The sequence below is a fragment of the Halichoeres trimaculatus genome, unplaced genomic scaffold, assembly GCF_033239565.1.
Source record: "Halichoeres trimaculatus isolate MK-OKI-2021-1 unplaced genomic scaffold, fHalTri1.1 fHalTri1_scaffold_4, whole genome shotgun sequence".
NCBI classification, from domain to species: Eukaryota; Metazoa; Chordata; class Actinopteri; order Labriformes; family Labridae; genus Halichoeres; species Halichoeres trimaculatus.
Window position 1 is genome coordinate 6,042,033 of NW_027437182.1, and position 21,608 is coordinate 6,063,640.

A 21,608-nucleotide genomic window follows, 5' to 3' on the forward strand; every position below is an offset into this window, starting at 1 on the left:
TATGAGAACATGAACCTCTTTAATCCTCTCACTGGATGCGTTGCAGCAGGAGAAAGATGCACTCTGCCAACTGGGTACAAGTATATAGGTTATCTGCTCCAGTGAACCCTGGTTTCTGCAAAAACATGTTGACGGTAGCGTCAAAACGTGCAGCAAACACAAAGAATGCAGGCAGGTGAAGGTGTGATCATGTCAAGAGTTCTTGGCGTGTGTCGGGCCTTCCTGTGCCAGCGCAGAGTTGTTTAAACACTGCAGCCCATGGAAACATTATTGCTCATCACGTGATTTTTACTGTAGCAACTGTTGTCTTTTTAAATCAACACATCCAGCATGGGTGAGAGTTTTTCTGAAAGCAGCTGCTCATGATCTGAGTGGTGTCCAGATTAATTGGATCTTTTGGGTGTTATAAGACCAGACAAACCAAATCCCTGAGGGTGAAGCTTGTGAGCTCATTTCTCCAGGTGCCTCCTCCAGTAATATCACATTTATTGGGCCCATCAGACTCCTAAACCCAGCCAGCAGACCAGCAAAGCCCAGGCTTTACCTGTTCAATTTTTGGCGATGGCACAGGCTCAAAGCTGGCACCACAGCTGCTGATTCCTGCTCTACAACAAAGTTTGGGAGACAAAGACATATAAGACAAGGTCTTAGCTTGTGTGGGCAGCTGAATGTGTCATTCTTAGCTGCAGCTATACCACCTGAAATGGCATTCATTTGACAGAAACACAAATTTGAGCCTATGAGGATCTAAAATATTGCTCAAATTTAACTGAAAATGATTTTTTTGGGGGTAGATATACTTGCAGTTGTGGCTCTAGAGTCTAGATCCTATTTAAAGATATAATAGACCAGGAGTCTGCAACCTTTACTTTCTTAGGAGCCATTTCGCCTCAGCTTACCTGGATAAAAGTCATTACAGGGCCACAAAATCAAGAACCAATCCTTGTATATATTTTTCTTGCTCCTATATAAATATGTTGATAGTAATATTTATCTACTTTTCTATATTTCTTATCTTTTCTTTATATTTCTTCAAATTTCTCATTTTAATTTTCTCATATCTTATTCTATTTTTGTTATTGCATCACTGCACTGTTTTTTCGTGAGCTGCTTTGACAAAAAAAAAATCCCCAAAGGGGATCAATAAAGAATACTCTATTCTATTCTATTCTATTCTATTCTATTCTATTCTATTCTATTCTATTCTATTCTATTCTAAAATATACTCTTTATTCGCAATAAAGACTATAACTTAAATTCAAGACATGGATAAAATCTATCTGCAAAAATTTGTAAAAATGTCAAAACATTTGAAAAATTAAAAAAAAAATTCCCCAATTTTGAAACTTTAAAAAATTGCAAAAAATGCCACAATTCTGACATTTTCAACAATTACAAATATAAAAAATAAGATTTTTAAAACATTTGAAAATTTAAAAAATGCAAAAATTAAAAAATTAAATTTCAAAAACTTGCAATTTTTTTTAAAGAATACCTGAGTTTGATTTCATATATTAATAATATTTTACAGTTTTTTATTTTTTTTGCTGATTGCTAATTTCTTTTCACATATCAAGCTTTTATGTCAAGCTGGCATGTCGGCAGTTAAATGAATCTATCAACACAGAATGAAAACCTGTTTTTCACTCCAGATTTTTTTCCTTTTGTAAATTTAGTTATCTCAGCGGGGGTGTGAAGCTTGAAGCTAGTCACAAATGTAAGGTAAGTAGGTGGGCTGTCGATGTTATAGGTGGTAAAGTGGAGAGGTGGCAGACTTAGTTGCAAGATGTGATGCATATTGAGTTCAACAAAATGTGAAAGCATGATTTCATTTAGTGTCAGTGTCTTTAATTATTAATACCCTCTGTCAGAAAAATAAAAATTCTTTATCTCAACTCAATGTGTCATCTCACACTGGATCCACTCTGTTGTGGTCTGGCTCTGGCAGGTCACAGCATACATGCAACAATCCTACTTTTCAGAACAGGAAGTAGCGCACAGAAACTACCTTAAAAGAGCCAGGTGACTTTCAAAATAAAAGAAACCGTGTCAATATGTGACAGTATCTAGCTTAACTTTAACAAAGAACTGACAAAATGAGAGCAGCCAGGCCAGGAGTCAACCGGTTTGAGGTTTTACAGCCCAACATGAATGAGGAAAGGCTTATCAATGGAGTGGCAGGAACTTCCTGGTCTCACAACTCCAACTGACTTGCAGTCCGACAACGTGCTGGACTGAAAATGCAGCTGGTGGGAGTTGACATACGCAGTCAAAATAGAGACTCATCTGGTGTATTCTTGGCGTCAGGTATCTGCTGTACCTGGACCAACACTTGCAGATGGGTTGGTGATTTCCTGACACTGTGTCTGATCATTTACAGGTACCAGCTTTGAGATTCCATCCTCAAGACTGAGCTCAAGACCCAAATCTGATTTGCGTCTGAGCACAGCTTTAGTCATTGCAGATTAGTTTTGGAGCAGAATGGATGGTCCTGTCGCTTGGCTGTAAAGTTACAGGGTTTTGGCAATCGCCTTCGTTTGTTTATAGTTGGTGATAAATTACAGTAAGTCTGTAATTTATCTTTGTGAAGCCTTTGTATGCCTGACCATTGACTTACTGTATACACAAGACCATTACATCACTACACTCAATCTTCTCCTCAGTGCGTACTAACTTTTGTAGTGGGAAGGTCCCCTCTTAAACACCCTGACGTGGATCTAATTCCAATCGATTTTTCTTCACTTTGTTCGTCATTGTCCTTGGTTTCTTGTCTGCATATCATTTTCCTCATGCACTAAATCTGTCATCCAAACCCACGAGCTGCATTTTTGGGGTCTGCATGGAAAGACGGTCAAATAGATGTTCTCCACCGCACACCGCAGCAGACAGAGCAGATACCCCGCTGCAGTCTATGTGGAGGGGCCATTACGTTTTAACGGTGGGGGGGCTCCCAACATACAGTGGGTCACATCACCTAGAGTGATGTCAGAGGAAATGCCTGAGGGATGAGGCACACAGAGCTGCTTCATTACAGTCCCACAGATTCCTGGGCAGACGACTGCTGAGACAGTGGAGGCTCCTGTTTCTTCTAGACCAGGGATCTGCAAACTTTACTTTCATGAAAGCCAATTTGCCTCAGCTCACCTGGATAAAGGTCATTCATGAGCCACAAAATCAACTTTATCTTCATAATAAAAACAAAAAAGTGTGTGAAATTCTATACATAAGAAAACCTATTGAACAATTTCCAAAATGCAAGGATTTTTAGTTTAAAAAATGTAACATGTAATTTATTAGTTTTTTAATCAATGAAAAAATGCAAATATTAAAAGAAAATATAAAAAAAAAATTAGAATTTAACTTTTCATAATTTATAAATTATGACAGTTATTTGAGTTGCAAATTAAAAAAATCAAACATTTGCAAAATACATAAAAATATAAATAAATCAAATTTTTAAAAAATGGTACATTTTTGAAATTAAAAAAATTACAAATAAAAAAAAACATTCAAAAAATTATAATTTAATATTTCATTAATTTACAAAATTATGACAATTAGGTGAGTTGCAAAAAACAAAAAATATAAACATTTTAAAAAAGATATGAAATAAATTAAATTGTAAAAAAAATTACATTTTCAATTTTTTTATTTTTATTCCTAAATATTAAAAGAAAACATTGAAAAAATTATATTTGAAAGTTGCAAAATAAAAAAATTACAAATATGCAAAAATAAATTTCTAAAAAAAATGTGTACTTTCAGAAATATTTAAAAATTCAAAAATTCAAAATTTAAAAAGGGAATCTAAATAACTTGCAAAAATTAAATACAAATACATTTACAGAAACTTAAAAAATGCAAAAATTAGCAAAAACTTCAAAAAATTGATTTCCAATTTTTTTTTTTAAGTTCAGAAAAGTTTGCAAAATTTATAAAAGTAAATGAAAGCTTTATTGCAAAAGGTAATGCGTATGTAGTTCAACAAAATATTAAATTGTGATTTTATTTAGTCTCAATGTCTTCAATCATCAATACACCCTGTAAGAAAAAAAAATATATATTTCAATGATATTTTCTTTAAGCTTCAAGGATGCCACTGCAAAGGAGTCAAAGAGTTGAAGAGGCTCCTGAGCCGCAGGTTGCAGACCCCTGTTCTAGACCGAGGAGAAGTGAAAGCAAAGACTGATGATTTCACTCAGAGATATTTGGATCTCAAAGGGACTAAGGGGAACAGTATCACCTGAGGCTACTGGGTCAAGAACTGGTTCTCCAGAGTGCACTCTGAGCCCTACTTCTGCTTCATCCTTTTTTTGTTTTTTCACTGTCACGTGAAAATTAACCTGAACCAGATTTTATTTGCAAGCAGATGATGAATCTGTGGAAACATTTTGGCACCAGGTGAACTCCGCAGCCATGGAGGAAGAGCACATTAGAGCTGAGGGAAAACATTTCATGGCTCTTCGGTGGCCTTGTAATGTGTGACGGTGCCTCTGCTTCCCTGTGCTTACTCGAAAACAACAAATAAATGCCACAAAGCTGCGGTGTGGATCATATTCTACCAACAGAGTGACCCAGAAATAAAGATTTATAAACATCTCTGGAGAAAAACTGAGTCAGTGAAGAAGAAAACAGTGGGTACACCCAAAAAGATGCGTTGGTTCGATTCAATCAACTTCTTCTTTTCGGTGAAACTGTTTCTTTAAGTTGATCAAGGAAGCAGAGACACTGACATAACTGTCATGTTCATCTACATCTACTTGTTTTGTCTTGTAGAGCTATAGAGCTTTAATAACTCCCTGACATGTTGGTATCCCAGGCTACCTGCTAGTGTCAGTGCTGTTGTCATCCTTTCAGCATTTATTTGCATATTCCAAGCCCAAATTTTTCTCCCTTCACTGAGTTTGACGTGTTGTGTTCTGCCTCTAAAGAACACAAAAACATCAGAACACATGGCTAGGACAAAAAATTTGATCCCAACCATCTGGATTGTTTACTTCCTCTGAACCCATCTCAACCTTTTGTAAACCACTCAGCGTAAATACAAACCTCACCTAATGAGCAGCAGAGAGCACCTTGGCTTGCTTTTGAAAGGGATTTACTGCTCCCCGTCCTCCGTACTCTGCACGCTGTGAAAGCATTGAAAAACACGGATATGTTTGTGAACTCAGTTTCTTGGAAAGATGGTGTTTTTTCCTGGTTAACTGGTGCAGAAAGACGAGCAGAGCGACTGCAGCGAAGATAAAACATGGAGGAGGAAAGTTTGGTTATTCTGTGGGATTCCACGCTCGAACTTCTGGAAAGATAATAAACTAGAGGAGAGGCATTTTGCCTGTGAGTCATGAGGTCGTAAGGCTGTTTAAAGATGTGCCATCCAAACAAATGGATAAATCCAATCCATTTTTCTGTCGAAAGAGGATTGAGATGATTATAATATTATTACACCACTTTATTAGGTACACGAACGGCTCACAGTTCAAAACATAGAGGAAGAAGATGTACTTCTTTATGTGAGGAATTGAATTTGAATGCCATGTTTTAAGGATTTTTAAACCCTTTTATTTGAAAGGTGTTAAAAAAATATTTTCTTGTGATCAGGGTCAGCTTACTACTGTTATGCATTTGAATCTTGCTGTTGTAATATTAGCTTTCTGGCTCATAGCTGAAGTAAACTGTGCTCTATAAGAAACTCAGACACTTTTCTTCCAGTGACAAGAAGGGATGCACTGATCCATCTTTCCTGATATAGATACCGATACCACCTGGGCTATGGGTATCAACCAATACAAATCCAATACCAGTTATAAAATGATAACCAGCATGCCCTACTGTGGGATAAGACTGGTAATGTTTAGGGTAAAAAAGCAAAAAATGAGTAAATGTAAAGCTAAAGCACTCAGCACTTATAGAGCGTAGACCTCCGCCAAGCATATTGTGACTGTCATACAACACTTTAGTCCAACTCCCTTTGTCAACAGTGTTGGAAATGATGATGACCCAGTACATATTTCATGTTCAGGATCTTAGCATCCAGAATATTGGCAGGATCTGGATCGTACTTTTACATCTGTCAGAAATAATGGTGACCTTGTCTTGTGTTGTTTTGCAAAGCAATCCAACCATTTATGGTACAGTTATATACATATATGGTGAAAACACCCCTATCCTTTAAAAAAATCCTGGATCCAGACGGTGATCCAGATCACCTTCAAAATTTAATCACTTCTTCCTTATCCCATTTTGAACATTTCCTGAAAATTTCATCAAGATGTGTTTGTTACTTTTTGAGTTATGTTGTTCACAGACAAACAAACAAACAGACAAACTCCCCCCAAAACATAACCTCCTTGGCGGAGGTAATTACTGAAGTTGATATTCATATAAACTATAAGACATTCAAATGTTTACCTGCAGCTTGGTAAAAACAATGCTTCAGGACTTAGAGAAATTACTTTTGAAAGTATGCTGTCAGGCAATCAAAAAATTAATCTAATTAATTACAGGATTTTGTAGATAATCTGATTAATCACATTTTAATCTCATATCTGCTTAAGGTCCCCAAATAAAGAATTTGAATTCTAGGACATTACAAAATTGTAGACCATGACTAATCAAATGAATACAGGAAGAAGAGAAAATTTGTAAATCCACATTTTTATTATTATTATTTTTATTATTTTTATTTTTATTTTTATTTTTTATTTTTTTGGGTGGGGGGTGTCAAGGCAATTCAAGATTCTTCAATATTTCAGATTTTGCAAATTTTACCACACTGAACCGTGTTAATAAAAGTGAAATGATGATGATGCCTTCAGACTATATCAGGAGCCATATTTTCCCCAAAAATGCACAACACATGTGAGTTAGGTTTTGAGATTTACTCAGGGGATCTGTCATCTCAACTTTTTTCCAACCCAGTTTATAAACAAAGACAAAAATGAAGGACTTAAATTCATAAGTTTTAAAGAATTATGATGATTTTAAATCATTAAACAAAAACTCCTGATACTACAATACGTTTATTTTTTTTCTCCCACCCCTATAAATTATAATATAATTAGGACTACAGGCAGTCTAGTTTTGCACCTGGACTCTTCTACTACAGAGCCATACTGTTGTAAAATGTGCAGTTTTTGTTTTGTCAGTGTCCTACTGAAACATATAAGATCCTCTCTGAAACAGAGAATGTGTAGCTGACAGCATATCCACTTCCCCAAGTCGATGGGCTCAGGCTCAGAGGAGTGTCTAGTCTTGTTTCCTCTTCGTACGGCTCAGCTTTAACCTGCCTCTTCCCATCTTGACTTCTTGATGACTCTGCCTCTCTGAATGCCCTTTTATGCCCTGGTATCAAATTTAAATTAGTAGTTAACGTGTATTGCTCATGAACATGCAGGGTGGATGGTGATGACCTTCATATACGAGGCGAAGCCTTGAGGCACTTCCAGGGACACTGAGTTTATTAAATACTTCATATTTGATTGAAGCCTAGATGAAAACATAAATTTACATTTTTATTTTTTCCCTCAGGTTATCATGGTGCACCCAGAATAATCAATAAGTGCTTTAAAGGCAGACATGATGAACACCTCATTGGGTGTAATGCTTTGTTTATGTGCAGAAGTGTGTTGTTTTTTAGCGTGTGTCTGCGCAGTCCTCCGTCGTGTTATCTGGAAAGCGCATGGCAGTCTACCTGGATGACCTCATGCTTCGGCACTCAGCGAATGAGGAGAAGCAGAGGCAATGTGTCGGCCAAGAAGCACAGTGAGCAGGCTGAGGTCATAGTGAGATATGGGTTTGTGGAAACACTGATGCTCCTGCTAACATGACTGGCCTCGGAAACTACTCCCCCTGAAACCCCAAACAGGACAGTAAAATCTCACTGGGCGGTCAGACAGGAGAGCAGACCAGCCAGAGTTCAGCCAAGAAGAGACCTGTTCTTTCCCCAGGTTTGAGTTCAGCAGCGAGGACAGGCAGGTGAAGAGTGGATTTCACAGAATATTCCATCCAGGGAATGCTGGGTAATTTATTCTGAGCCTTGCTGGGCTGCAGCCATGCATATACTTCCTTCCTGTAAATATATGAAAGGCAGATGACCCAGGATTTAAGGACAGGAAGAAGACTCTTTAGAGTTCACGTTAGTTCTTCAGCGTACCTTTTTTCCACCATCACTGCCTTGTAAAAAGTTTTACATACTTCCTCCACGATGACATCATGTCATGGCTCATTAAGATGATGTCATCCCCGACGTGTCAGGGAGAGAAAAGTTTTTTTTTTTTTTGAGGAATCTGGATGGAGCTGAATTCAGTTCCTCACAGAAATCCATAGAAATCCTCAAACTGATTCTCATCATCCTGTTTACAGTCGTCTGATTAGAACTGGAGCGTATCAGAATACTCCCCGAGACAGGAAATGCTGATGGTTTGGACAGTTTGGCCGTATGGCTCACTGTACGTCATGACAGCTCAGTCCTTTGTTTATCGTCAGCAGATGTTTTAAATGTATTTCTGTTTGTCCCTGTGTCTGTTCCAGGCTGAGGTCATGAAAGGCGCTCTGAAGGATCTGAATCTGAACATCGTGGAAATGACGGATGAAAACGCCACACTGGACGGAGGAGACGTGCTGTTTACAGGTAAACCATGGCCACCCCAAAATCTCTCTGTCTTTCTTTCTTTTCATTTATCTTTTTTTTTCTTCTTGCTGCAAGTTGGTTTCAAGTCAGGGCCACCCCCATTGGGAGCACACTGAACCACTAGGCCTGCGGTCCCCAAACTTTTTTTGCGCCACAGACTGGGTAAATTCAGACAATATTTTCATTGACCGGCTCCTCTTCTGTCTCCTCATTGGCTCTTTTACCCTACCTAAAGAAACTTTCCAAAGATGTTCGTTTTTTGTCCATTTTGCTAGCTTGGGGGTTTGGCGTCAAGGATGAGTCATAGACAGGTATGATGGAGAGAATCTGGTCATTTCTCAAAATAAAACATCTTTCAGAATCAGATAATAAACCAAACTGAAATAATGTAGTTGAGTATTTTTTATGTGCGGCCTGGTATCAATTGACCCATAGACCGGTACAGGTCCATGGCCTGGGGGTTGGGGACCACTGCACCAGGCCACATTTGCGCCATATCTATCTTATTTAAACGTAATGGGCTCAATGACACCAACCAAACTTTACCCTTATGTCATCCCAATGATCAAGATTTCTAACACAGATAATAATGTCTTTATTGAAGTAATTGATTATAACTGACATTCCTGTTTTGTACCAGATTCTCAGCAATTGATCATACTCATATTCTATTGTTATATTCAGTGTAACATGCTCTTAGGCTTCCATTTTTTCCACTTTCTTATATTTATATACTTGTAATTTCTTATAACTTAAATTTCATAACTTCTTGTATTTTTATAGTTTGTTATTTCTCAAATTTTATAATTCCTTATTTTGTGCTTTCTGTTTTTAACTTTTTGATTGAGCAGCAGTAACAAAAAGGCAGTTTCCCCTTCAGGGATTAATGAAGTATTTCTGACTCTGATTCTGAAATAATTGTCCAACAAGTTTGTAAAAAAAGATTTGGATGGTTTGAGAACCACTTACAGCCTCTATTCATTCAAAATATAACAAAGATAACATACCACATGCCAAAAGATGATTATTTTTGTTGTTAAGATAAAAATACTGGCTCAATTTTTATTTTATTCCAGCGACAGGTTTTCAGAAAAGTTGGGACAGGAGCATCTTCACCATTTTGTTGCATCGTCTCTATTTTAACAATGTTCAGGGATGGAGGAGACCAGTTTCTGTAGTTTTTAAAGTGACATGTCCCGTTCTTACCTGTGTTACACTCCAACTAAAGAGTGGCCCTGTGGGGCCAACAGCAAACCACAAAAGATCCACACAAAATACTGAAAAACACCTCATACTGTTACAAAAGAAGATTCATTACGGAAACATCAGGTACAAACTGGGGGTTTGGGCCACAAGAAACCACAGTTTTACGTTACTGAAATTTTTTTTCTGAAAACTCTAATCAAAATGAAGATTTTGTAAAATTCCAGATTCATGTTTTTTTGTGGATGCTGGTAAACAGAGTTTTTGGTTTAAAGTCGTCACAGCTTAATAAAAAAGGTTCATCACGATTGGATCATGCAGGTTTTATGTCTGAAAAACACTGCCAACTTGAAAAGCACTCAGAAAGTGCAGACCACCAAGCAAATTGTGATTATCACTAAAACTTAAGTCCTACTTAAATGTTATACTCCCTTTCAGCAGACTGTCTGCTACAATTTGGTGTTAGTTGCAGGTTTGTACAATAATGTGTTACCTGACAGTGTTGAAAATGACCCAGTACAATCTGGATCTTACTTTTACATCTATCAGAAATTATGGTGAACTTGTCTTGTATTGTTTTGCAAAGCAATCCGACCATTTATGGTGGAGTTATATACACATATGGTGAAAACAGCCCTATCTCACAATGATAAAGAAACATTTGAAAAAGTCCTGGAAGTGAACCGGGTCACCTCCAAAATTTGATCACTTCTACCTTATTCCATTTTAAACATTTCCTGAAAATTTCATTGAGATCTGTTCGTTACTTTTTGAGTTATGTTGTTCGCAGACAAACTCTCCCAAAAATATAACCTCTTTGGCAGAGGTAAATATGGGTTTTACATGCTTCAAACTGCGCTTACCGGCAGATTTGCCTGGTGTGTGTGGACAAAAGTATTTTCAGAAATGAATGAGGGGGGATAATTGTTTTTGAAGATACCTGGCTACAGGATTTTAACAGTTCAGGGTTTCCTTTGTCATGTTATTCATCTCACTCTGAGCTCAATGTTTTTAATGGATGACATGTTGGACTGTAGGCAGGCCGATGAAGTACATGGACTCTTCAACTACAGAGCCATGCTGTTGTGATAAATGCACTGTATGTAAGGTCTTCCTTGAAAGAGGCATTGTCTGGATGTTGCCCCAGATCCTGTATAAATTATTTAGCATTAATGGTTCTTTCCCAGATGCGTAGTTTCTCAAGCCAAGAGCGCTCAACATGCATCCTCGAACCATCACAAAAGCTGGCTTTTGAACCGTGTGCTGATAACAAACCGGGTGGTCCCTCTTCCCTTTATGTACCATCCATGGTTTCCACAAAGGATGTCAAAATCTGATCCGGAAGATCATGAGACAGTTTTCCACATCACCTCAGCTCAACTTAAGCAGGCCCACATCCAGGGAAGTGTCCAGTTCCTGGATAAGGTTTATATATGGTTTCCTCTGTGCATGGTATAGTTTTAACCTGCTTTTTAGGATGAAGCCTTTTTCTCTTCATCTGAGAGACTTAGCCTCTCTTCAATGCCCCTTTTTAGACTCAGTCATGTATTAATTTTCAGTGTTTTGTTGTCATTATCTCAATACTTTTTAAGGCAAAACTATTTTTTTAGGATCAGCTTTGATATGTTGCCTTTACAGCATTTTTCCAAGACAGTTGAGCCGCAGACCTCCACTCTCAGCCGACTCTCTTGGAGGCTCCACTTCTCCATCAGAAGGAAGTGACATCAGTATATGAAGAAAGAAAATCAAAATAAAAGTTTCCTTCAAAGTTACGTTGAATAGACACATCCATTTTTTTGCGTTTTGATTACCTTGGTTAACCTAATTCCTCAATAGTGTTACATTAAGAAAACAAACATAAAATGCATCTCTTCAATAATACAACATGAATTGGTGAGCACCTCCGTTTGGTGTAATGATCTCAACCTTTTTCATTCCCTCATTTGGTTCATGCCCCAGTTATCTTAGCTTAGCAGATGATAACAGTTTCTCCAAGAAAACGCTGATTCAGGATTTTCAACTTAAAGTTTGACTAAAGACCTGAACACTCAAAAATGTAAATTCCTCTCTTACACAAGATTCCTATTCAATACGTTCAACATGTTATACATCTAACCTAATACCTAATACCTATGTGGCAGTTGCCCCTGCCACTGGCAAAACACCACACCAACACACCACTCCATCACCAATTTCACAGACCACATGTTAGCCAGGTAGCATGCTACTGCCAGTTTGGTGGGTGCACACACTAAGCTGCATTTAAAATCTTAGTAACTTGCCTGTGCTATTACTACAAAAAGTTTCACAACCACATATATATACACAGAATATGGTGATTTTGAGGGTGAAATTTGCTCATCAAGAATTTGTCTTTTGTCTTTTTAGAGTGCTTCCTGGTGCTGGGCAGTGTTAAGGATGGTTTCAGGCTGCCTTTTATAGTGCCTGAGTAGAAAGTAGGGAACATGCTCAGTCCATCTCACTGAACCATACCAACTGATGGAAGTGTAAAATGAGTTGAAAAGTCATTCCAGGCTTGAGAATTATGGGAATACTTTATTTATAATGTGTGGTAAATGTAAATAGAAGTTTTCATGGTATTTAGTTTGACATAAAATGTGTTTGATCACTTGATTGATTTAATTTGAAGATGGTATGGTCCAATGGGAGGGGCTTAGCCTTTAAAATGGAAGGGGATCTCCAATTCCCAGTAATTCAGAGAAGGGCTGTGATGCTGAGCAGATCTGTTGATTTTCTTTTTTTGCTGCATTACCATCAAAATAATTACTCAAAATGTACACAAGTTCTTTTCAAATCTAAACTTTTATACCCTGTTAACTGGGAAACATTTAAATATTTTATAGTTTAAATATATATTAACTTCGGTAATTCCTTATACTCATTTTTTGCCTATTACCCAAAGATTACCAGTCTTATCCCACAGTAGGGCATGCAGATTGTTATATAACACCGGTATCAGATTGGTAGCGGTATTGGTTGATACCAAATCTCAGGTATTGGTATCAGTATCGGGACCACAAAAGTTGGATTGGTGCATCCCTAGTCAAAACTCTAAATATTATAATACTAACAGAGGCATTTTTTCCAGCAGGAAAATAAGATAAAATCTACATGCAAGCTATGGCTCAAATTATTGCTTTTACTACTTTAAGACACTAGATGGCCTACTTTAGTCAATAACATATAACAAAACAATAAATCGATGACAGGTGATGTGTGATTTTTTACTTATTTTTATTTATATACAAAGATATCCAGATCCATTGATCAATTTAAAATTTATTTAATTGTAAACTTTTTGTTAGCTCAGTAAAATGTAGTTGTTTTTTTGGGGGGTTGTTTAACTTCACATCCTTACGTCACTTTCTTCTGACAGTAGAGGTCTCAGAGTGGAGCCTCCCAGAGAGTTGGCTGAGGTCTGCAGCTGGACCCCTCTTGCATTCTTCAATCAGATATAGGGTTTATCCTGCTGCTCTTACAGTATGTTCACTTAGACTGAACATCCCTGTGAGTGGAACCAGGAAAAGACAGTGAGGTCAGTTTTTTTTTTCAGCATTTTTCCATGTTTCTTAAACTTTGCAACATCATGGCAAACCAACCCTCACTTCCCACCAAGAGAAAACATTACCTTCATAATCCTGAATGCCTGTACCTCCATAAGCACAGCGCTTAGTCAGGTTTTTGGCTTACCCCTGTACAATAAGTCTGTGGTTCTCATGAGCACCGTGACCAACACCTTACAGGAGGAGTCCATGTTTTTCCACCTAGCTTCCACGCTCCAGGGTCAGTGTTGACGTGTTTTCTTCCCGTCATTACTGACGTAGATGACCTACATTTTCCCTGGAGGGCCATAAACAAGCGGAGAAATCCTCCAACCATACAAAAAATATCTTTATGCAGCACAGTGTGCATGTTTCTCATTGGCTTTTGGGTCCACGTGGATTTATAGCTGGGTACTTTGTGTCCTCTACCTCTGACCTCATCCCTGGTTTCAGCATTTGGAGTCATATTGGGTTTGATTCCTCGCTGAAAACGTAAAGACTTTGGCTTTACCGTACCTTCATGTAAGCACAGCAGAACTGCCAGCCTCTGCAGTTTCAGCTCACACAGAGGGTTTACTCAGTGACTGGGCCCTTCCTGTGACTGCAGGTACGTGTGTGTTTCGGGACCCTCCACACAAACATTCCTCTGCAACCTCGATGACCCGGTGCCTCGGCGCAGTAAGCGGAATTTTCCTCGAAAATATAATCTGTTGGACAAACACCATGTTCCACAATGCATGGTCAAATCAAAGGCTCTGATTTTTTTCTGCCGTGTGGTAAAAAATTTGCTGTGGCAGGGTATCAAGAGCACAGCGGTCTTTATTAGATCTTCTGTACATTCTGTTAGAGTCCTGTGGTGAGTCAGAATGTGGGTCAGTGTCTTCTTTACACTGAGCAGGCCACTAGAAGAAAAAAACAAAGTACACTTAATTGGGTTTCTAGACACTGGCTTTGAGCTGTCGTTCCATCCAGCTGAAATCGGTTTCACATGGCAGAGTTAGAAACATTTCCTGTTGGCAGCATCGCGACTAACGGCTCATTTTGTAGAGGCTCAGCGGCTACATTCAGAGCCCGTCGCTGAGCTCAGTGCGAGGCTGCTGCTCGCCAGGACCCTGTCTGTTTGTGCCCCTCCAAACCGAGAACAGGGCTGAAGACTGCGACCAAAATGATTGCATATGCGACCTTTTTGTCCACAAGAGCGAGTTAAATTTTTGTCTGATCACGTTCGTGCAAGTGCTTATGTTTTGATGCTTCCTCTATCACAGGCACTGCAAGACGCTGTGGTTCAAAATTCACCCTCTTTTCCACTGGCTTACTCAGTCTCCTCCACCTGCTCTCCCTCCTGTTCTGAGGAGTGCAAAGAGTCCAAATTAAAAAGGATTAACTGAAGTTTTTTTTCATTGTCAGAACAAAGGTGGATATTTTGACTCATAAATAAAATGATAAAAAATAATTCATTAAAATAAATAGATTAAAAAATAATAAACTACACAAACCACAATTCAATCTGAATTGTCAAATTTGAATATTAAAATGCATTAGCACTCATGCTTTCTCATTTCAGGTTTGTGGTTTATAGACTAAATGAATACTTAATTGTCCAAACTCCATTTTCATTTTCTTCTTTAGATTGCACATTTAATGACAAAACTGAAAAGAAAACAAAGAAGACTCTGCTTTTTCGTTTTTTTATGCCCCCCTGCAAATAAAAGGTCCATAATTCAATCTGGATTGGCAACCCCAAGTGGCGCATGTTTGTTTTCCTCCTCTCTTTTGACCAAAGGGGCTGAATGAGAAGATGGCTCACTACGTCTATCTTTCCTAACATCGGGGTGCATAGGTTCTATAGCGGATTTAGCAGATTTATAGCGGAGTGAGCATCTGTCAAAAATGCGATCTTTGGGCTGAAGACGGGGCTGCTCATGCGTACACACAGAGAGAGCTGGAGCGAGCGTACTGAGGGGTGAGGAGGAAACACACGCTAATATGAGTGATGGCACAAAAGATACAATTCTTAAGCCGCCTGCCACAGTCCCAGTGTGGGAATATTTTGTTTTTTATCAGAATGAACAAAGTGTGAGCTCATGAACACCAACGAGCTGATATGTCGCATTTGTTTGAAAATAGTGGCGACGAAGAAGAAGAAGGAGAGGTGCAGCGGAGCCTTGTTCTTTGACAATCCGCTCTTACTGAGGCTTTTGGTCTGCAAAAGTAGACCAAAAGCTCTTTATTCAGGCTATAGTTTTTATTGTTTGTTTGTTTTTTTTGGAGTTTTGTTTTTTCTTTAGAGACAGGGTCTATGTTTTGTTTTTGATTAGTATTAATTATTTTCATTGACATGTATTTTTTTCTAAAAGAGAGTCCATTTCATTTTCATTGTATTTTTTTCTCGTTCTTGTTTGTTAAATTTATTATATTTTTTGTTTAATTTATTTTATTTTATTTAAAAGATCCTGACCTTTTAATTACAGTTAAATACTCTTAAGAAATTAAAGTTTCTTGCTTTTGATATGGTGTACTCACTTTATTATCCCATTTATCATAATTACATCAATGAAAAAATGGAGAAAAAAAAATCAAAATAATATTGACAATAATATCGTTTATCTGCAATAATATTTCGGAAAATTTTCGTGTAGCAAAATTTGTTATCGTGACAGGCCTACGCAGGATGGTGATGTCACAGGCCGCTTTGAGGTGCAAAGCGATAAACTGCAGTCTCCTCTCTCCTCTCTCCTCCGTGGCACCACAAGTACTTTCTGAGTCGCCATATTGAAGGATGTCCCAAAACAACAGTGTGTGCAAGTCCTTGAGTTATTTTTTCTCAAACAATCTCAAACTATTTCCTTCTTTGCAAGAGCATGGTCTGGAATTGCCTTTTTTCTTCTCCTCTACTTGCCTCTTGTATTCCCTTTTCTTAAATGAGTGGAGCGTTGTGCACGCTGCTACCCTCCAGTTCTCCCGCTCTTGTCCTCCCCCCCATCTGTCACTGTATGTCCTTAGATGAAAGTAACTCTGAAACGTGTAATGACAAATAAAGCTATCATCAATAGTCCTCTCTCCTCCGAGCACAACTATAGAGCAAGATCATGACAATGCGACCGACTGAGAAAGTTGGTCACACCAGTGCTACCAGTGGAAAAGTTGTTGTAGAGAACTGTCAAAGCATTCATGGTGTACAAACTGTGGTGACTACTTTAACAGATATGGAGGCCTGCTGACAGTGATGTGTGTTCACAATGCAGAGGCATTCAAGCTGTAGGTTTTTAATTTCATTTCCCATCTATAGAGTATGTATCAGATCTCAGAGGCAGGTCACTGCATGTACTTCCCTTAAGGCGCCAATGAAGTCGCGTTGTGTTGATGTAAAACTCAACCATGTTGAATTAAAACGATGTTTGTTTACACAACTTCAGAGATGTCTCATTCCTTCCTCAGGTCGAGAGTTCTTCGTGGGCCTATCCAAACGGACCAATCAGAGAGGAGCAGAGATCTTAGCAGATGCCTTTAAGGTGAGTGTCTCAGTCACCCTAGCTTTCAGGTAAAGTGAGGATACCTTTGATGAATTTGACCAAAAGTGAAAGCATGAAAGATATCCTCACAGATAAAATACAAACTGTTACCTCAAACAATCAAAGTTCACCTGGAACTTTATAATTAAATTTTTCACCCCAGGAAATGAAGACTCAGGTCGACTCCTGGTTAATCTCAAAACTGACAAAGAGGTGGAAGGGATGCCAGAGCTTTTCTGCCTGGGAAAAAACTGCAACACACCCACCTGTCAGTCTAATGTCCTGATTCCACCTCACTCTGAGGATCTTTATACATTCATATAATCAAAGCGGGTGAGTCATAAAAGAATCCAACCTTTTACAGTTGTATATAAAGACCAGCACTATGTCTTATCAGGCTGAAGATATGTTTATATATGCTGTTGTATTGAGCCAGGCTCTTAGTAGGTCGACTTTTATGGCCAGCCTTAAGTTTAGACTCTGCAGTTTTTGTCTCATTGGCCTAATTTTCAAAACTGGAGTCAGCTAACTTGATTTTAATCAAGGCTCTGGCGTATCGTCACGTTTTTAAGTCCAATATATCAGACTTTCAAGACAACAGTCGCCAATAAAATCTCAAGCAGACACTGAGCAGAATTCATTGTGAGTCCTGCTTGTGCCAATCCTTTTCAAGCCCAGTAGTCACACTACTTCTGATTTCCAGCTTCTCCAGCTGGAATTGTACACTTACTGGCCACTTTATTAGGTACACCTGCTAGTACCGGGTTGGACCTCTTTTGCCTCCAGAAAATGACCATATTGACATGATAGCATCACACAGTTGCTGCAGATTTTTCGGCTGAACATCCATGATGAGAATCTCCCGTTCCACCACATCCCAAAGCTGCTCTATTGGATTGAGATCTGGGGACTGTGGAGGACATTTGAGTACAGGGAACTCATTGTCATGTTGAAGAAACCAGTCTGAGATGATTCCAGCTTTATGACATGGAGCGTTATCCTGCTGGAAGTAGCCATCAGAAGATGGGTACACTGTGCTCATAAAGGGATGAACATGGTCAGCAACAATACTCAGGTAGGCTGTGGACTTTAAACCATGCTCAGTTGGTACTAAGGGGCCCAAAGTGAGCCAAGAAAATATCCCCCACACCATTACACCACCAGCAGCCTGAACCGTTGATACAAGGCAGGATGGATCCATGCTTTCATGTTGTTGACGCCAAATTCTGACCCTACCATCTGAATGTGGAGCAGAAATCCAGACTCATCAGACCAGGCAACATTTTTCCAATCTTCTATTGTCCAGTTTTGGTGAGGCTGTGTGAATTGTAGCCTCAGTTTCCTGTTCTTAGCTGACAGGAGGGTCACCCGGTGTGGTCTTCTGCTGCTGTAGCCCATCTGCCTCAAGGTTGGACGTGTTGTGTGTTCAGAGATGCTCTTCTGCAGACCTCGGTTGTAACCAGTGGTTATTTGAGTTACTGTTGCCTTTCTATCAGCTCCAACCAGTCTGTCCATTCTCCTCTGACCTCTGGCATCAACAAGGCATTTTGGCCCACAGAACTGCTGCTCACTGGATATTTTCTATTTTTGGGACCATTCTCTGTAAACCCTAGAGATGGTTGGGGTTAAAATCCCAGTAGATCAGCAGTTTCTGAAATACTCAGACCACCTTTCTTCCTCATTCTGATGCTCGGTTTGAACTGCAGCAGATCATCTTGACTATGTCTACAGGCCTAAATGCATTGAGTTGCTGCCAACAAGCAGTTTGACAGGTGTGAGTTTCGTTTTCATCTCTCCACAATGAAAGGGTACATTTTCATAGCCCATGTGTGCTTCTTTGTAAACTTTACTATACATATAAAGTCTTATAAAAGTTAATTGAGTATTTTATTTACCTACCTTTTCTACTCATGCAGCCCCCGCTCTGCTTGCTCCCCTGCTTTGGGTCCCTAAACAGCTGCGTGCTGTAAACCATCCGACATCATAAACATGAGAAGAAGAGATAAAAACCTTATCAGTCATAAAAGCTTTGTGGCAGCATCATCGCTTCATTTATCTTTCTTATTCACTCTGATACACCTCCCTTTATCTCCAAATCCATTTCTCCCTGCATCCATCTCTGTCTCGCTCTGCCCCCGTCCTTTCTTTTTAATATCTTTTTTCCTCCGTTCATCCATCTCTGCTACGTTTCCTCTCTCAATGAGCTCTCTTTGCTTTGTTGGTGGCGAATGCTCAACTCTGTCTGCGTCAAGGCCAGATCTTCATCGCCAATAAAAAGATCTGACATCCACTTAAAGAAATCAAGAGTTACTCAGAGAAGAAGGAACCTTTAGACATGACTTGTTTGCTGTCTTTATCAGAAAATGAGATTGTGATCCCAATTATAGGGACCACGACCTGAACTTGATTTACAATGTTCTTCTGTAATTTGAAACAAATTATCCTATTGTTATTTTTGTGTTTGTACTTGAATTGGCGTACTTTACCTCATAGGTATAAAAAGAGAAGCTGTACCCACAGAATACTAAGAGCTTTTAAGGTTTAATTAGTTTCTCAATTACAGCAACATTGATGGCAGAAATCTCAGGTGATGCCTGAGATAAGCTGTGCAGGGTGGGCCAGATACATTTACCCATTGTATATCTCTATTTTGTTTGCTCAGCTTTTCTCCTAGAAACTTAAACTTTTGGATAGTTTCTCTTAAAAGGCAAAGCTTTTGATGTACCTGAGTTCATTTGTTTTCTCCTAATGATTGTCAAGTATGGCATCGAGGGGTAAGTTCGACCAGATTGTGGCCTTGAAGGAGGCTGGACTGACAACAATGCAAATCATGAAAAAGGTGAATGTTTGTCGTAAGACTGTCTACAATGTCATGAAACGATACAAGGAGACTGGCAATACCACCAGCAAGCCAATCCCTGGAAGAAAACGTTCAGTCCGGACTAAAAGGGTTGTTGAGACGGTGAGGAAGAGAATCCAAAGGAATCCTCGCAGGAGCAAAGGAAGTGAACATCTCAAGAACTTCACTGAGAAGAATCGTCAGGATCTCGGACTGAAAGCACTAAAAATGCAACAAAGACAAATTATTTCAGCCGCTTCTAAGAAAAAACAGCTTGACAGGGAAAATGATGCTGCAGGAGATCCAGAGTGCCACAGACAACTACCCAAAGGCTGCAGGACTCATTTTGTCATTAGAAGCCAGCTGGAGTCATGGTGTGGGCTGCTGCTGCATCTGATGGCTCAAAGTCTCCTTTGGTCTTCATTCAGGAGGGCGTGAAAGTGAACAGCCAGGTGTACCTTCAAATGCTTAAAGAAAAAGTGTTGCCTTGGTGAACCAATGTGTTTGGAAACCAGTATGTCTTCACACAGGATGGTCACACTAGTCCAGACATCAATCCAATGGACTTTGGGATCTGGTCTATCCTGGAGAGGGAGGTCTGAAGAGTATCTCAAAGCAGTGTCACCGCTTTGAAGACAGCTCTGATGAAGCCATGGTCAAAACTTGATGCAGAGACAGTGCGGCGCTCGTGCCAGGCAGTGCCAGGTCGTCTCCAGGCTATGATAAAGGCACAGGGTGGCCATATTGAGATGTTAATCTTTTTGGTGATAGAGAATAAAGTATGGAAACTGTGTTCAATGTTTGTTATGTTTGTCTGCAAGCATTTTTGAATAGTGTGGAAAAAATGATGGGTAAACCTTTCTGGCCCACCCTGTAAGGACTTTTTCAGGGCTGTATGAAATATGTAACATTCACTAAATGCTCTTTAATTTAAGATTGTAATGAATTTTAACATCCGTCATAATAAAATCTTTCATCTTCCTCATTTCTCAAACATAAACCTGTCATTGTTCTCTAAAGCCTTGAAGAAATGTTTCACTATCATGAATACCTAAAGAGCGATGGTTGTTCATTAAGACTCTTCTCATGAACTCAAACCGTCTCCTCTGACTCTGCTGAAGTGTATCACTCTCAGATTATCGACTGATGCGGCTTCAGCGAGTCTCAAAGGTGATCGGCTTTGTGCTGTTTTTAATCCGCTATCGACTCAAACCTCTGCCCTCCAGTTGATGACACTGATTAAATCCATGATCTGATGGGAAATCTTTCTCTCAGCAAGAGAGACTCATCCTGTGCTGCTTTTAATTCATAAAGTCATTTCTTGTTGAAAACACAGCTGTGCTTACAGGCAAAAGACGATAGTAGAGTTTTTTAAAACGTGTATCCATTCCTGTAATGCCAGTATTTTACTTTATTATCTCTTCATTTAATCACCTCGAAATGTCTATATCATTCTGACCAGGATTTTTTCTATGCCTTTTATTCAGAGAAGACAGGATAGGACACCAGTTAAAGCAATAAACAGTTTTGGCTTGTCTCATGTGCCAGAAAATGTCATTATTCTGAAATAACAAGAAATCAAATGGTTTTCTCTCTGTCCAGGTAAAACCTATACGGTTTTTATCGTAGTAAAAAAATACAGAAAAGAGTTCTTACAATATTTACTGTTTGTTTTAACAAAGACAAGGATGAATTTGCAGCTTTGATCATGATGATAACCAGGCTAGTCCTGCCACTCATACCTGTGTCCCCTGGGTTATGTACGTGACAAAGTAATAAAGGAACATTAAAAGTTATAGGGGAAAAAAATTCAAATATTTCAGAAATCAAAATTAAATATGAAAAAAAAAGTTTTTTTGTGG

The 21,608-nt window shown here is 38.9% G+C and overlaps 1 protein-coding gene across 2 annotated transcripts in view; it reads left to right on the forward strand.

Moving 5' to 3' along the window:
- ddah1 (dimethylarginine dimethylaminohydrolase 1) overlaps nt 1-21,608 on the forward strand; it is a 156,556-nt gene that overhangs the window by 106,883 nt on the left and 28,065 nt on the right. For both annotated transcript variants that reach the window (XM_074668392.1, XM_074668391.1), the window contains exons 3-4: nt 8,530-8,629; nt 16,834-16,907. In XM_074668392.1, coding sequence (XP_074524493.1) covers nt 8,530-8,629; nt 16,834-16,907 — 174 coding nt within the window. The remainder of the gene's footprint in view (nt 1-8,529; nt 8,630-16,833; nt 16,908-21,608) is intronic.